Raw genomic sequence first — 16872 nt, 5'->3', positions numbered from 1 at the left:
CCTGCATCGGCAATGAACTATCAGCTGAAGGCGAAGTGCTCGAACAGTGATTTTGTTATTGTTAGCCTCACTGAGCAAGCACGAAAAGTAACCTTGAAGACATGCAAACCATACAAAAGCTTTAGCGCACCTGCCGTCCCGTGGTATGCGGAAGAAACTCGTCCCTGGCTTCTTGTGGGTTCTGCCATTGTTCAAGCACCACGAAACACAGCAGTAGCTGCCGTAGCTTGGACCACCGGACGGCATGGCATCAGCGCGGTCTGAAAATGTCAGTAAATGCGCACCAGGATTTATTCGTGGTCCGAGGCTTCGGGAAACGCGTCGTGAAGCATGCGAGGCCCAGCGACCGCTCCTCAACAGGGAGTTTTCGAGTTTTCGAATAGCGAAAGCAAAGCTTGCGGGCGTAGCGTTGCGGGCTTCACTTAAGGGGAGCCCGCGAGCGTACGACGCGTTCGCCGCTACGCCGCAAGCTTTTCGTACGCTATTCGAAAACTCCCTAATGTTTCGCACCGAGCTCAGCGCACAGCACGCGTCGCCTCGGCTTGACGCCGTGCCCCAGTTTGCTATACTAGGGCGAAATCTTGTACGCGTTCTTGTACGCGTTCCACGATGGGACGGAGGCGTTCCGTTCCATCGAGCCGAACGCGATTCTGTATACGTTGCACAATGTTCACGTCTTGCCGCCGCATACAGCCGCAAACTGTTTTTTTAGCCAACCTCGCCGTCCTCACAAGCTCCAGAAAAAGATTACAACTGCGCGAATAAGACACCACGTAAGAAACACAGAAACGCCCACCCACACGAAGCGCAACGCGTGTGGGCGTGTTTATGTTTCTTACATGGCGTCTTATTCGCGCAGTTGTAACCTTTTTCTGATTCAATGACCCAACTAGCCCAAGAACATGTAATTCAACAAGCTTCGCTTGAAAACGTACCTCACCTGCTGTCTCACACACGAAAACACCGAAGCAGCCGACGTTGACGAAACCTTCCCGCTGTCATGCCTATGGTCATGCCTGGGCTTGTCGCATGCTGGTATGGCGAGTACTCTCGGCGCGAAATCGTAGATGCTGCTTATGGCAGTGCGGCTGAACAAAAATAACCACGTAAGGTGCGTTGAATAAATTGTTTTTATGTATAAATAACATGTTAAATATAGGCGCATAATTATTATTTTGTAAAAAAACATTCTGTTTAATTGATGATAACTTTTTTTTTCGCACTTGCGTCCTCTGGCGTTTGGTGAGAGCACTAGTTTGTTACGTGGTCGTGACGTACTTCCTGAGGCCAGATTTCGCGGAGTGTCCTCTCTTAACTTTTTTTCTTTCTCTATGGTAGGGGTGGTGTCATGCTGAAGCGTGGGCCGATCCTGGTGATAGTGCAGAAATGGTCCCAGCTCAATGGTACATACGCCTGTGGGCTCGGGCACCTGTAGCGTGCTCATAGGTCCTCCTATCGAAACGTTGGCCAGCCTTTCTGAGGCACCTTATCCCTGTTTATAATCCTTATTACTCGTGTGCTACTCCATTAGTCAGCCATCTTTTTTGATTTTGAACTATACCCTTGTCACACGTGGGACCCAAAGAGACAAAATCCCCAGCCCTTCCCCTGTCGAGAAAATGGCGGTAGGCGAAACTTGTCGTCTGATTCTAGTGTGAGAGACCGCATTTTCTAAAGTTTTGACTGGTTGCCCGGATGATCTCGTTTTGCTCTCTCAATGATGTCCGGATGTTCTCGTTTCATTTTTGTATTGAGTGCCTTGATAACAGCTCTGGTTCTACGAAGTCATTCTTTACAAAGTTATTCCTCAAAATGTTCAGAATGAGAGCCCACAAACAAATGTCATGAAACAAAACACTGACAGCGCATGCCTTTTATCTTAAATCTTCTCAGACTGAAATATTAAAAGTACGAAACAATAACAGAAGACTGGCCCACGCAAGAGGTGGCGTTTCTACCAGAATGCAGAAAGCTATCGTTTCCCGTCAAACATTACTGTTACATAAGCTGCAGTTGCGCAGGCTACTGTACAGGTCAGTATAGAAGTTTTCCGCTGTCTTTACTGTGTCATCGAAATTGCTGATGATATTGTCACCCAGCTAGTACAGCTAGAATAGTTAACCAGCAACAGATAGGCAAAAAACACGTCAGCCTTTAGCAATGGCTGGACCTCGGAGAGCGCACGCGCAACCACGAACATCGTCGCTCTCGCCTCAAGGGGCCAATGTCACCACGTGCCAACTTATTTCGCATCAATATTATCCCTTCAGTATTGTATAAAATATTCACCAAGATAATTTCCAATATAATCAGGGCAACACTTGACTTCAATCAACCAAGCGAACAGACTGGCTTCAGGAAGGGTTGTTATACAACGGGTCACATCCATGTCATTAATCAGGTAATCGAGAATTCTTCGGAATACAATAAACCTCGCTATATGGCTTTCATAGATTACGAAATAGCATTTGATTCAGTAGACATATCAGCAGTCATAGAGCGATTGCGTAATCAAGGAGTACAGGAAGCATACGTGAATATCTTGGGAAATATCTATAAAGATTCGATAGCTACATTGGTTCTCCACAAGAAAACTAGAAAGATGCCTGTCAAGAAAGGGGTCAGGCAAGGAGACAGAATCTCTTCAATGCTATTCACTGCATGCTTAGAAGAAGTATTCAGGTTACTAGACTGGGAAAGCTTAGAAGGGAGGATCAACGGTGAATATCTCAGCACCTTTCGGTTTGTAGATGACATTGTCCTGTTCAGCAACACTAGGGACGAATTGCAGCTAATGATTGAGGACCTTAAGCGAGAAAGTGTAATAGTGGGACTGAAGATTAGTATGCAGAAGACAAAGATAATGTTAAATAGCCCGGCAAGAGAACAAGAATTCTGGACCGCCAGTCAACCCCTAGAGTCTGTAAAGGAGTACGTTTATCTAGGTCAATTACTCACAGGGGACCCTGATCAAGAGAAAGAAATTTACAGAAGAATAAAATTGGGTCGGAGTGCATACGGCAGGCATTGCCAAATCCTGACTGGGAGATTACCACTGTCGTTGAAAAGAAAAGTGTGCAATCATTGCATTCTACCGATTCTAACATATGGGGCAGAAATTTGGAGGTTAACGTAGAAGCTCGAGAACCAGTTAAGGACCGCGCAAAGAAGCAGGAACGAAAAATTTAGGCCTAACGTTAAGATACAGGAAAAGAGTGGTGTGGATCAGAGAGCAAATAGGAATAGACGATATTCTAATTGAATAAAGAGAAAAAAATGGAGCTGGGCAGGCCATGTAATGCGTAGGATGGATAACCGGTGAACCATTATTGTTACAGAATGGGTACCAAGAGAAGGAAAGTGCAGTCGAGGGTGGCAGAAAACTAGGTGGGATGATGAAGAGAGGAAATTTGCAGGTGCAAGCTGAAATCAGCTAGCGCAAGACTGGCGTAATTGGAGATCGCAGGGAGAGGCCGTCGTCCTGCGGTGGACCTAAAAATAGGCTGATGACGATGATGATGAAGCTGCAATTACCGGGAAGCGTGAAAAGCAGTTAGGGATCTTTGAATGCTATCGCGTTCCACTCCTAAAGGCGAAGCTTAAGCGTCATCCACGTTTTCCCTATTTGCACTTATGGGCTACCGCAGCAGCTGCAAATCGAGAAAAGGTGTTTGTGTATTAAGATGGACACATAAACAAGTTGGTTTTGCACCTTGAGGCATAAGGCACGACACAAGAATTGTGCAAACTGTGTCTGTGTCGTCATCAGTTAGCATGCGGCGGCCGAAGCTGCTCACAATAATACGCCACATTTGCTGGTCACTGGACCAGGTACACCTTTGGGTGTGATATGTACGTTATTAGCTAGAGCCGTTTAAGCCGGCCGTAGGTTGTGCCGCGAGCTGCAAAACATCGCTGAGCGATGAGTCAACTGGGTTGCCTAGCTACCACCTCGCGGAGCGGCGTGTGCTTCGCCTCCTCTCCGTGCCGTGCGCATGTTGCCTTGGCATGGGACGTTACGGAGAGGGAAGGAGAGCATGCGCACGGCGCGCACAATGATCGGGAGAGGGAAAATGAGAGCCAGAGAGAGAGAGAAAGAAAGAAATTGTAGCAGCACCAACGAGGCAACGCACAGAGCTGCTGCCGACACCGCCCGCGTTTCCTCGTGTCCCCGCGTTCGCGCCGAGCGCGCGCGGTGTCCGTGACTGCAGCAGGCGTGTCTGGCGTCGGCTCGGCAGGTTTCGACCAGCCACGTCCCGGCAATTGTGGAGGTGCAGCTTGGACGTGACGTCACCGGGGAGATAAAGCTCGGAACCGCCGCGATGGCGGCAGCACTCTCGTTGACTCTGTGGCGAGTACGTATGCCCTTGACATGGGACGACCAAAGAAGATCCGGACACCCGAAGAAGAAGCCGCTCATTTTAAGCGTGTCGCGCTACCAAGCAAGAATCTGCGCGTCAACGGTGAGCCGATTCGGAATACCGTGCCTAGCAGCACTTAGCATTTCCTAGCAAAACTTAGCCAAGCCTAGTAAAACCTAGAAGGAAAGCTAGGTCGATCTCCAGCTCCACTGTTTACTGCAGCCTTGCACCACTAGTGCAAGCTGACCACGTTCTTTTTTTTTTTGCAGTTCGTTGGCGAAATACTGTCACGTCACTGTTATCCATGTGCATGAAGGAAGACTGTTGTTTAAGATGATTGTGCGGGTGATTAAACCACTCGGCCACTGCTTCCGACGATTCAGCAATGATACGCTTTTGTTTATCAAGATACCACGTGCACTTGCACGACTGTGTTTCAGAAATCGCTCTTGGGGACCGTGTTACGCCATGTGCAGAAAGTCACGATAGGCATCAATGGAAAGCTGAGTCTTCGTATTACATATAATGCGCCATCTATAACGATAGCCGGCGTAGTTCTAACACTGTGACCGTTTAGAGCACAGCTCTTAGGCGGCCGTTCCGGCGGCGAGCATCGGCGTAGCCAAGCGAACGGGCGCAGCGAAGGATGAAAGAGCGAACGCGTAGCGCAGCCGGCGATGAAAGTCGCAAAGAGGTAAGCGTAGGAGCAGGGTATGGCGCAAGCATGAAAAGAAAAGCGTAGTGTGGCGATGATGGATACGAGATGGCGCCAGAGTAGCGCGCGTCGTCCGGGAGGCCTGTCTGCGGCGGCTGCTATGAATCGCGCCCACGCGTCACCCACGCGCTGCCTCTCGCGATCTCCAGATTAGCGAGGCAGTCGCGCCACACTTCAGTCCGTTTGCAACGTGCCGCACAAAACGATTGTCCACGCCAGCCAATATATCGTGAAATGAAAATACGTATAGGGTTTTCAAATGTTGATATAAGACGGCTTAATTGCCCCTGTGAAAATGCCTTCCCAGCAATCTATTCGTGTTTAAAAGCAAAGCCAACTTTAAGGGGATCGGTGTAAGCTTGGTCTTTGTAAGCTGGCTTTCCCACATTGTGGTAGCAGTGAAGCCTACTCATAACGAAAACTGCGATATGAGCGGGGCCCGATAAAGCTATCGCGTTCCACTCCTAAAGGCGAAGCTTAAGCTTCCTCCAATTTTTTGTCTCGTAAATCGAGTACAAGTTCGCGTTCTTTCCTTACGCTTTCATTACTGAATCTTTAACCGCTCTTGGAACAACATTATGGCTTTCCACAGCATAATCACGGCATTTGTCTCGTGGAACTTGTCTTCTAGAACTTCTTTGTCCCCTGCCTTTTTGAACAATCGCCTGTACTTTTAATAATGTGAGAAATTCCCACTCGTTTCATTGAAAGCGTGCTAGCTTTGCGCCGCGGCCGCTTGGGGCGCTAGTTGGTACGTGTCCAGAAAAGCTGGATATGAATGACCCATGTCGGCATGAAAGAGGTTCCTTGAAGAGTCGCACATACGAGTATATCTTATATGCACATTGCCACATACTCAGTGACCCACGTGGTTGCGACTGTTGGTTTCGAACCCTGTTGCCTCAGCACAGAAGCCCGATGCGCTACCCATTCGACCACGTACTACCCAGTGACCTAGGTAGGCGGGAAAATGGTTCAATACATAGATAGAAACATACATAGACAATTGGCCCCTGGAAAATGCGTGAAGTTCTCTATGAATACGGACGAATTAAAACCTTTAAAATTTTGCAGTGTTGGGCGGAACCGTACCCGCGTCGTAAATATTCAGACAATCTTCTCGGAATGTATATTCCCCAATGCGCCCCACGCAAACTTCTTAGCGGTGCAATCATTTTTAGCGATTCCAAAACCGCAGTTAGAAACTTTGCCAGTGGCAAAATCCACAAACCGGCCATGCAAATTCTAAACAAATATCCACCGCCTGATCGCCAGATTCAAATCATCTTGGTCCCAGCACATTCCTCGCACCCAGGAAATGAGGCTGCCCACAATTATGCCCGAGGTTTCGTCAGCCGGGCGGTGGAAGGCCTCGACCTGGGTTCAGCGAGGGATCGCATGGTGACATTCCATGAAATTACTATGCACTACCGCGAAGGTAGACAAAAATACCCCCCTCCGCATAAATCACTGAATAAACTGCAACAGGTGACCTGGAGACAGTTGCAGACTGGCTCATTTGCCAACCCTTACAAATATTCACTAATATATCCGGGCTGCTTCTCACCTAAATGCAACAACTGCGACGCCTATAAAGCGGACTTGACACATATAATGAGCAACTGCCCCGGGCTGAAACCTAGGGCGGAACTCGAGCTTAATAACAGTTCAGACTGGGAGGTAGCGGTGTCCAGCTCGGATCCCGCGGTCCAGCTGCGGACCGTCGACTGGGCTTTGGAGGTCGCCGAAAGTCAAGGGCTTACGGCCACCTCACGCCGCCTAGCAGAAGAAACCCAGTAATTTAAATAACTCTGCATCTGACGAAAATAAAGTTTTTCCTCCTCCTCCTCTTGGCGGTGCCGTACCGATAGATGGCATAGCGCGTCCAAAGGATAAAAGCAAGGGACGAGCCAGAGAGAGAGACAGAAAAAAGGGGAAAGGCAGAGAGGTTAACCAGATGGGAAGATCCGGTTTGCTACCCTACGATGGTGTGCACACACGCCTCATGCATGACGCGTTTCGGCGGTGGTACTGCAGCGTGTCGCTACATTTATTCAATGTTAATCGCATGAACGTCGGCATCAATTGTGAAATGGGCTCAGCCGAAATTGATTAATGATTGTATTTTACGATTTTAACCCATATATGTGTGTCTATAGTGAGTACAAAGCCAGCACATTAAAACAATAACGAAGAAAACGACAAGAGCAAAGGAACGTGAACCACGTCGCTTCTTAATGACCAATCCTACGTAGTGGGTAAGAACGATTGCTTGGAGACAAAACAATAGCAAAGGCGGCAATCCCGGCCCGGCCTAAGGAGCATCTGCAGTGTGTAAATGTTAATTTCAGGATTTCTAGTTAGACATTTCGTTTTATGTTCCTAAAATTTATTTTTAATACTTTTTTGTCCTTCTCATCGCCCACCGCCGATGCTCAAGAGTGGTACACCGAGGAACAACCAACGAACCCGCTGCAGGGTACATAAACCTGCAGTACATGGCCGCGTACTTCAGAGAGGAAAATGCTCGCAAGAAAGGCAATAAACAAGACGTCTTGGCTTGAAAAAAGAAACTAAACGATTTATTTATTTATTTACTTATTGATTGATTGATTGATTACTTGATTGATTGAAGTAACTATAAATGAACATATTTGGCGACGAAAGAGACTTCCGAAATTGAAACCACCAGAGTGCTCTGCCATGGCTGCACGCGTGGTATCGGGTTCTATGCTCGCCGGGCTGAGCCCACTTCTGTGCTAAAGGAGAAGAAGATCGGCACCCGTTCACCTCGGACGGCCGCGCGAACAGCAGCCTCCGGCAGACATCGGCGTCACCATGTCTGTGGCCACAAGTGACAGCCCAGCCAAAATTCCCACGGCCCGTCGAGCGTCTGAAGTGGAACCCAAAATTGCCGAGCGAGTATGCTGCTCCGAGGGCCTCTTGCCGGAAAACTACGTCGAGATGTTCACAAAGATCGCGGGCAAGTTCGAGCTCTGTCTCGACGAAAATGGTAAGAAGCCTTATTCGTAGCCGGACGAATTTCATCGTGAACTGCATAGCCTGCGAGCTGAATGATAGTACCGGCCTCGTGGGACGCGTGGCTCAAATATTTCCCGAGAGGTCAAACATACAAATTCTGGACTTTTACATGCCAAAGCCCCAATCTCATATGAAGGTACGCCGTAGGGAGTGAACTATGGAGTGAACTAAAGAACCACTTGGGGTTCTTTAGCGTGCGCCTAAATTTAAGCACGCAAGCGTTGTTGCATTTTGCCCCCAGCGAAATGTGGCCGCCGCGGCTGGGTCGAATCCACGATCTCAAGTTTAGCAGCGCAATGCCGTAACCACTGCTAGTTCTCATAAGCTACACTCGGGGACAAGTTAACCTTGTAGTTTAGCGAAGGCTAGAGGGGGCGCAACTTCTGCACAATCGTGTTACTCCGCCAAGTAGTGCTGCAGCTAGCAGCTGGTTTCGGTGCCAGTTTCGGTGTTCTTTACACGCTGTGTACGCCCGTTGCCCGTCTTCAGTACCTCCGATATAGCCCTAGATGTTTAATAAAATTTGACAAAATATTGATTTTACCAAAGGCTTTTTGTTTATGAAATATGTCCACAAACATGCCCCTCGGCTCGGTTGTCCGTGCGCCTGCACCCTGTTTAGTTTGCAAAACAGGTGCTCAGAAAATGTTTTGGGATCCGAGAAATAATAAAAAAATGTAAATGTCAGTAATTCTTTTTTAAAGAGCGCAATAGTTATAGCATTGTTAACACAATAACAACTCAAGTGGAATTTACTTGAGCTAGGTAAATGTGAAAATTATTTATGAATTTTGGGAACTCTTCTTGGCGCAAAGGGAGACTCTGCGCTTTGGTCCCATAGCTTTCCCTGTACTGCCAAGAAAAGTTGCGCCCGAGTATATAGGCAGACAGCTGGGTAGACAGGAATGGAAATGGACATGCTGGATTTCGCTATCTGTTTTTCCGCCTATGTGGAAACAGAATCTTCTAAATCATCTGTGGAAGCAGCTTTTCGGCGCGTTAAGAAACGTGATTTATTTCTATGTACATGGTGTTCATATTTAGGTTTTACGGAATTTTTAGGAATCGCCTGTGGCAGGTAACATGATCTTGAGCTGGGTTATTCGATGAGGTGGGCATTAGTAGCACGATAAATTGAAACACATATTCAACTAATTAACAAATATTCACTAATTAACTTCTCAGTTAATTACTTTACGACACATATTGCAATTTACGAATTGTAGCCGGTGAGCTTGTCAGGCGCATCCACTTGGAATGAATTTCCAGAATGACACTAGTTTGGAGATATGCGCCATCAAACTCGCCGTAAAAATGCAATGTTGCTCCACTTACTTTCTTACCAAAATGCTGTTTGATACATTGAAGCACAAAAGTAACTCGAACGCCCATGTATTTCGTCCCACAGCTTGGGAAATAAAATCTCGAAACTGGGGTCATCCTGGAAATTAATTTCAAGTGGATGCGTCTTGCAAACTCGCCGGCTACAATTCGTAAATTGCAATATGTGTCGTAAAGTAATTAACTAAGAAGTTCATTATTCAAATTTTGTTACTTAGTTGAATATGTGTTTCGATTTCTCGTGCTACTAATGTCCGCCTCTTCGAATAACCCAGCTCAACGATAAGAATTATGCTACCTGCCACAGGCGATTTTAAATGTCCCGTAAAGCTTAATCTTGAACACCCGGTATGTCTTTTCGAAGCCACAATACGGCACCTTAATTCCTTCAAGCACTTTCATATACCGTACCAGACGCCGCGAGGAGCGACTAAATGCAGTGATGTCGCACATTTTTTAGGATGCCGTTGATAGGCGCCCATGTGCGATGAAAGCCCAGCTCAGCATGCCGGGGTAAATAACCTGCAAAATTTGTTCCAACAATCATCTGCCATAATTAGAAGGAAACTCAGGTTTTGTTACTTTGCAAAAAAATTCCCTCAAATTTCCACGCACTTTGTCCAATGAACGATTGTCCAGTGCCATGGATTCCTAAAGAAGAAAAGTTAAGAACGTTCGTCTCCCCAAAGTCGAATAGCCGCCAAGGTCGATCCACATAGCTCGCGAAGCTTCGGGCGAAAAGCGGTTCAGAACCAATTGTCACCGACATCAGCAAGGGTGGCTATGGGAGCAGCGATTGAAGCGCGACTATGTTTGAAGGGAACAAACACTGGGAAAGAAAAAAAAAGCGTTTTTTAATTAAAGCGAGGCGCAGTTCGATTCATTCAACGAAAATAAAATTCCTAATCCATTTTATATTCGCATGGCGAGAAAAGAAGATACAACTCAATTTTATTGATCGTTATCAATAAATACCTTTCTTCAGCGCCCACCGTGAGAGCACCCATCGATAGCGGCGTGCGTTGACGCCGCTATCACTTGCAATGCAATGCAGTTCTTGAACTGTGCAGAAAGGCGCGCTCGTAAAGTTCAGCTGTTACAATACGCCCCCCTCACATGTTGCGTAGTTTTGCTTGACGACGTTTGCCTGAATTTGGTAACGCGGGTAGTTTCATTGTTTCTTAACTTGTTCAGTCAAAAGTAGTCAGTTGCGACCGCCAGATAATTGTTTACTTTAGTTGTTCTCGTGTGACAGCGCTGGCCGACGGGCTTGGCGTCCGACGATGGGACGAGCACTCTGCGCCCAAAGCGTTCATCGGCTTCCAGAGAAAGTATGTTCTGTGCAGGGATGCGATTTCAACACTCGTACGGCTGACCTTTTCCGGCATCGCTTTCCGCGCTGAAAACTCGGAACGCCTATGAAGTCGAATGGCGGGACATTTGAATATACAGCTCTAATGGCAGGCCTCCCAAAACAAATTTCGCGCCTTTGAAACCGAATGACGTCACTTCTGTTTTTAACGGATATGACGTCACATTATTTTTTTCCGCCGGAAGCGTTCCCTCCTCACGCAGATGGCACTAAGCCCCATGAACCGCCGATAAGCCGCCATGTTTTGAACGTATGGGCTTCTATGGAAGCTTCGCTACCAGGTGTATTTACCTTGTAGCCGCGTCTATAGGACATCGTCGTAATTGGAACAGTGAACGCTAGAGCGCTTCTTCTTCATTTTCTTCTAAAAGATACAAGGTCTGCCAAGTACGGCGTGTGCTTAAAAGACAAAATCTGAATGAGTGAACTGCGACCATTGCAATAGCAGCACCTAGCGAGAGTGCGTTGCAGTTTTGAAGAAAGGGACCTTTCCGAAACATACCCGGCTGCTTGGCCGGCTCCTTGATAGCTTCCAGCAGGTGATCAATAAGGGCCGCACAGTATTACCCTGTGAAAATCCACGAGCAGTGCGAACTCGGAATCCCAGAAGAGTGTAGCCATCACTTCGCTTGCCGTCGGGACACACCAGGCCTTGTTCGGAAATGGACAGAAAGGACTGTTACCGCTGCGCTGACTCTTACTTAGTCTCAGGTTCAAAGTGCATGATGCACCCACGTTTCATTAATGATCACGTACCGTGCAATAAAATGTGCGGGATCAGCCATATGCAACAGCGGGTTGTCCTAGGACGTTGTGCATGGCGTGTGATTTTGCTCGTCAGTGCGCAGTCATATGGTGCTCCTTGAGAAGAACTTGTGCGCGTCAAAGTTTTTTTTTTTCACAAGTGTGCACATGAACTGCGATATCTTTATATTCCCATTTAGTTCGAGAATGTCTGTTTAGTCGGCGACCTGCCATCAGGGAATATCCACATGAATGATGTTTTCTGGTCTACTGACGTATACTGGCCAGCTGGCAACATGGCTCGTCTTTAACGGTCTTCCTTCCTTGAATAAATAGAACGTCCCTAATTTTTACACTAGTATGTCTTTGTACCTCAAAAGATCCCAGCCGCAGTTGTTCTCCATTTTAGTTTGACTGCGCGCATCGCCACCTACCCGCGCTTTCTACGGCCCGCAATCTCCTTGCATCCACAATTTTTTGCCCTGACTCTTGACTCAAATCTTCACCGCAAGAGGAATATTTATGTTCGTAAGCAAAACGTTTCTTTGAAAGCTTTCTGTGTTAGCCAGAGGGCTTTTGGGATATATCTACACGATGGCGAAAATTGGTTACAATGGACCGAGATAGTGGGATTACGATCGAGTGCAATTAAAATATGGTCTTTCATGTCCAGGTATTCAGTTTACATTCATAAGAAGACAGAAAATCCATGGATGTGTTCTTTCACCTCGCTTCCTTACTTATTCAGCTCCAAAAACATCAGAAAAGTAAGATAGGCCACCAGAATCAATAATAGAAGCTTCCTTACGCCCCTGACGAGTATTCTACTTCTGCAGACAAAGTGGTCGCCAGCCTGGCGACGATTGAAGTCTCAGACGACGCCCTCTACTTAGGCCTGATGAGTATGAGCCGGCCGGACAGCTGGCCGTACGTCTACCAGCTCTGCAAGGACACGGTCGAGAAGCACGCCAACAAGAACGTGTTTGCACGCGTCACGGATGAGATGGAGCGAGCCTGCAAGATCACAGACGTGCTACCCGTACGCTCACCCTGGATGCTCGTAAAGACGGTGGCCAAGGTGATAGAGCCCTGCCGGCTTGTCTACCGCATCCCAGGAGTCACAATGCAACCGACGACGCCGCAGAACTTGACGGAAGTGGCTCTTTACGATGAGCACGTCATGAAGAGCCAGCGGGACGACTACCTCTCGGTAGGTTCTGTGCGTAAGCAATATGTCGCAGACATTAAGCCGCGTCAGTGGCTACTAGGCGATAATGGATTTGGCGGCGCTGAACACAACCTGGAAAGTACAGCTAGCCAGCCAGTGGGGCAAGCTCGTTTCTTTTGCTGCACTCTTCACATAACTAGAGTGACAAAGCCTTGTGTTTTTAACTTCTTTCAGTGGTCCGCGATATTGCTGGGAAGTTGCTTGCTGCCAGTGTTGTGCGGCGGGTCTTTTGAAGACCCTCGATCACAGCTTACAAACGGCTGTGCGAGCCCGATGTCGAAATAGCGGAGGTCCTAAGATAACTTTAATACAAAGAATGCAGACAAGCTCGCAAAATAAAAAAAGTGTTCCGATTCATCAAGCGGTCAAACTCCACGGTTTGATAAAACTTCGGCACATTTCTGAATGTGTCGCGACTAGTTTAGGCCAGAGACGCGAAGCAGCTCAGGAACTAAAAGTATAAGTAGTGACTTGCTTAACCTACACTTCGCCCACCGTTCAGTGTCACAAAAATGCTCGCGGCATCAGACACAGGGAATTGAAAACATACTTGATGAACACGAAGGCACTCGGTTAGTTTCGAGACGCAACATGCACAACATGTAATATTTTTTTTAATTTCATACCCTCCTCACGTTAGGTAGCACGCTGTATGCATGTTGTCACTTCGCATGCTACATAGAGTCCCAAACAACGCGCCTGCCAGATCACGTGCATTGCCTGGATTCCCGCATGCCGGCCGTCTCTGAAATTCAATAATGCTTAGACAGATACTTCTCCCAAAGGATTAAAGGGAAACTGAGACTTCCACCCAAATGTAGCAATTTGCTACAATGGAAACCCAACCGGGTTTCTCGAAAGAAAGCCTCGCAGTTGAAGAAAAATTCGTCCAGGTCCGGGACTCGAACCCGGGACCACCGTCTTTCCGGGGCAGCCGCTCCGGAAAGGCGGTGGTCCCGGGTTCGAGTCCCGGACCAGGACGAATTTTTCTTCAACTGCGAGGCTTTCTTTCGAGAAACCCGGTTGGGTTTCCATTGTAGCAAATTGCTACATTTGGGTGGAAGTCTCAGTTTCCCTTTAATTACTTATCTCCACCTAGCGGATTTCCGCTGAACTATTAGATCAAATACTTGCTTTTGCTTCGAGTTGTCGACAAATTCGACTTCGCCCTGCCATCTGCTAGCCGCCTGGTTAGCTCAGATGGTAGAGCGGCTGCCCCGGAAAGGCGGTGGTCCCGGGTTCGAGTCCCAGACCAGGACGAAGTTTTCTTCAACTGCGAGGCTTTCTTTCGAGGAACCCGGTTGGGTTTCCATTGTAGCAAATTGCTACATTTGGGTGGAAGTCTCAGTTTCCCTTTAATTACTTATATCCACCTAGCGGATTTCCGCTGAACTATTACATCAAACACTTGCCTTTGCTTCGAGTTGTCGACAAATTCGACTTCGCCCTGCCATCTGCTAGCCGCCTGGTTAGCTCAGATGGTAGAGTGGCTGCCCCGGAAAGGCGGTGGTCCCGGGTTCGAGTCCCGGACCAGGACGAAGTTTTCTTCAACTGCGAGGCTTTCTTTCGAGGAACCCGGTTGGGTTTCCATTGTAGCAAATTGCTACATTTGGGTGGAAGTCTCAGTTTCCCTTTAATTACTTATCTCCACCTAGCGGATTTCCGCTGAACTATTACATCAAACACTTGCCTTTGCTTCGAGTTGTCGACAAATTCGACTTCGCCCTGCCATCTGCTAGCCGCCTGGTTAGCTTAGATGGTAGAGCGGCTGCCCCGGAAAGGCGGTGGTCCCGGGTTCGAGTCCCGGACCAGGACGAATTTTTCTTCAACTGCGAGGCTTTCTTTCGAGGAACCCGGTTGGGTTTCCATTGTAGCAAATTGCTACATTTGGGTGGAAGCCTCAGTTTCCCTTTAATTACTTATCTCCACCTAGCGGATTTCCGCTGAACTATTACATCAAACATTTTCCCAAAGGAGAAGGCCAAAGGTGTGAAACAATCAATGCTTCACTTTGCGTGGTATAGCTTTCTATTGACTTAGGTGCAGCAGGCGCATAACAATACATGCGTGGTCATGAGTTATGACGACACATAGAACTTTTAGGCGGCGGTTACCGCTGAAGGGCGCAACTTCCTAAACTTTTGAAGCTTTCACAGAACCGTGTGCGCAGTTTAGTAGAACACCCACAGCGTTGCTTGTTTTTCTATGCTACCTTCTGCTTTCCGTGCTATCGATAGAAAGGAAAGCAACACTCTGCACTGCACGTTATTAACAGCAAGCGCATGGGCCGGGTTCGCCAAAGAAAGCTTCGCATTCAAAAACACGCACAGTCATGCGTTCTATAAGGGGCTATTTCCTGGGGAGACTTCATGTAGTTGGCAGTACCTAATTATACTTTCCTAACGGTATCATCGCCTGTGATCTGTTCTCATATACCTTTGTTCTTGTCATAAAATATTCAACCATGATATCAGTAACGACAGCATGTAACTTTATTTATCACAATGCTAGGCTTAATGACTTTTCGTAATTTTGTTCACATTAGTATGACATGTACTTTTAACCTGGGATAAACACATTTGGTAATATTAGAGAGGTTTAGAATTGGGGACCCCAGCGGCTTGCGGACCCAATTGACAGTGTTTACGTGTATTACATTTTATTGGTTACACTTCTTGCTCAAAAAACGCATTCTGTTCGTTTTCACTTGTAGGAAAAACTTTTCTTCTTTTTTCCTTTTGCTTTCAAGCACCTTTTTATTTTCCCCACTGCGGTGTCCTGAGCGCTCGACCCAACGCTGTCTGCGTTTGAGTCAATTTTTATACTCTGCTGCTCCTCTAAACCCAACAGAAGCCTACCCAACGTGGCCTACCTACCGACAAAATAATTTAGGGTGTATAAACACTCCGTCATTTTACAGCACAATAAAGAACAGCGGGCCTACAGACGCCAGTTATAATCATTTGCGCCTAAAAGGACACTAAATTGCAATATGCACGGAATCTCCCTAGACCGGTAAAGTATTTACAAACTTCCGCGTCATTCATTAGGCAGAGAAAGGGTCGACTACTATAGTGAAGAAAATTCAGGCGAAATTTTCGTTCTCGAATTGAGAGCCTAATGTTAGCGCCGGTGAGGTATTTTGATATCATGGATTTCAAGTTTTTGGCGTAAAATTGTAAAATAATGCGCATTTTGGCCGTTTGGCACTGGCCGTTTTGCCCGGTTTAGATTGAGTCATTGGTCAATGTACAGCCACGGCCACTGCTAGTGAGAACATGGGAGCCCGTGGCATCGTAGGGTGCCCCGATACCAAGACCGGCTTTCAGGGTGGGGACATGGTCACCGCCAGCGCCATATTAGTTCTCATCTCCGCCGCACCAGCTTGTAGCGTGTACGAAAGCCGTCGTGACCTTAGCGAAATCTCCCCCATAATTTCCCAGAAAAGGTGAAACATAAGTCGGATGTGGGTAAAATGATGTGTTTGGTTTCGTAATATGTTCGCAAGAAACGTTTAAACACAAAATCAGGGATTTAAACGGAAGGTTTATTCAGGAGCTCTTATACTAGCGGAAGTTAAAAAAAATAAAGGCACTTTTTAGAAAAGGTGTACATTGATTCTAATGATACAAAACTGAAACATACATTATTTTTCTACATAACCTCCATGAACTTTACGCACTTTTCCCAACGTTTCACAAGTTTTTTGATTCCGTCGAAAAAAAAAAGTTTTTTAGTTGCCCTGTAACCAATTTTGCACCGCATCAATGACTTCTGTATCGGTTGCAAATCTTCCCCTGAACGCGTCCTTTAATGAACCAAACATATGAAAATCGCTTGGAGCCAGGTCTGCACTGTATGGCGAGTGTTCCAGCAATTCTAATCCCAACTCCTTTGTTGTTTCGGCCATCCGTTTGGCAGAATGTGGCCGAACGTAATCTTTCTGCAGGATGACACCTTTTAGCAGTTTTACACGACGCTTGGATCCGATTGCAGGTTTCAGTTCGCAACCCATCACAATTGTTCTCACTGTTCACAGTTTCGCCTCTTGTGTGACATGGAAAGTCAA

The 16872-nt window shown here is 47.0% G+C and overlaps 1 protein-coding gene across 2 annotated transcripts in view; it reads left to right on the top strand.

Moving 5' to 3' along the window:
* Window positions 1–7851: 7851 nt before the first annotated feature.
* Window positions 7852–16872, top strand: part of LOC119440434 (uncharacterized) — a 12555-nt gene continuing 3534 nt past the window's right edge. The window contains exons 1-2 of one of the 2 annotated variants that reach the window (XM_037705344.2): window positions 7852–8089; window positions 12412–12785. In XM_037705344.2, coding sequence (XP_037561272.1) covers window positions 7915–8089; window positions 12412–12785 — 549 coding nt within the window. In that variant the 5' untranslated portion in view covers window positions 7852–7914. Of the gene's footprint in view, window positions 8090–12224; window positions 12343–12411; window positions 12786–16872 lie in introns of those variants that run through there. The other variant, XM_049663115.1, reaches the window with a different exon arrangement.

This window comes from Dermacentor silvarum, chromosome 2 (assembly GCF_013339745.2).
Source record: "Dermacentor silvarum isolate Dsil-2018 chromosome 2, BIME_Dsil_1.4, whole genome shotgun sequence".
NCBI lineage: Eukaryota > Metazoa > Arthropoda > Arachnida > Ixodida > Ixodidae > Dermacentor > Dermacentor silvarum.
The sequence above is the reverse complement of the archived record's forward strand: the minus strand, read 5'-3'. Positions and strand labels throughout refer to the sequence as shown.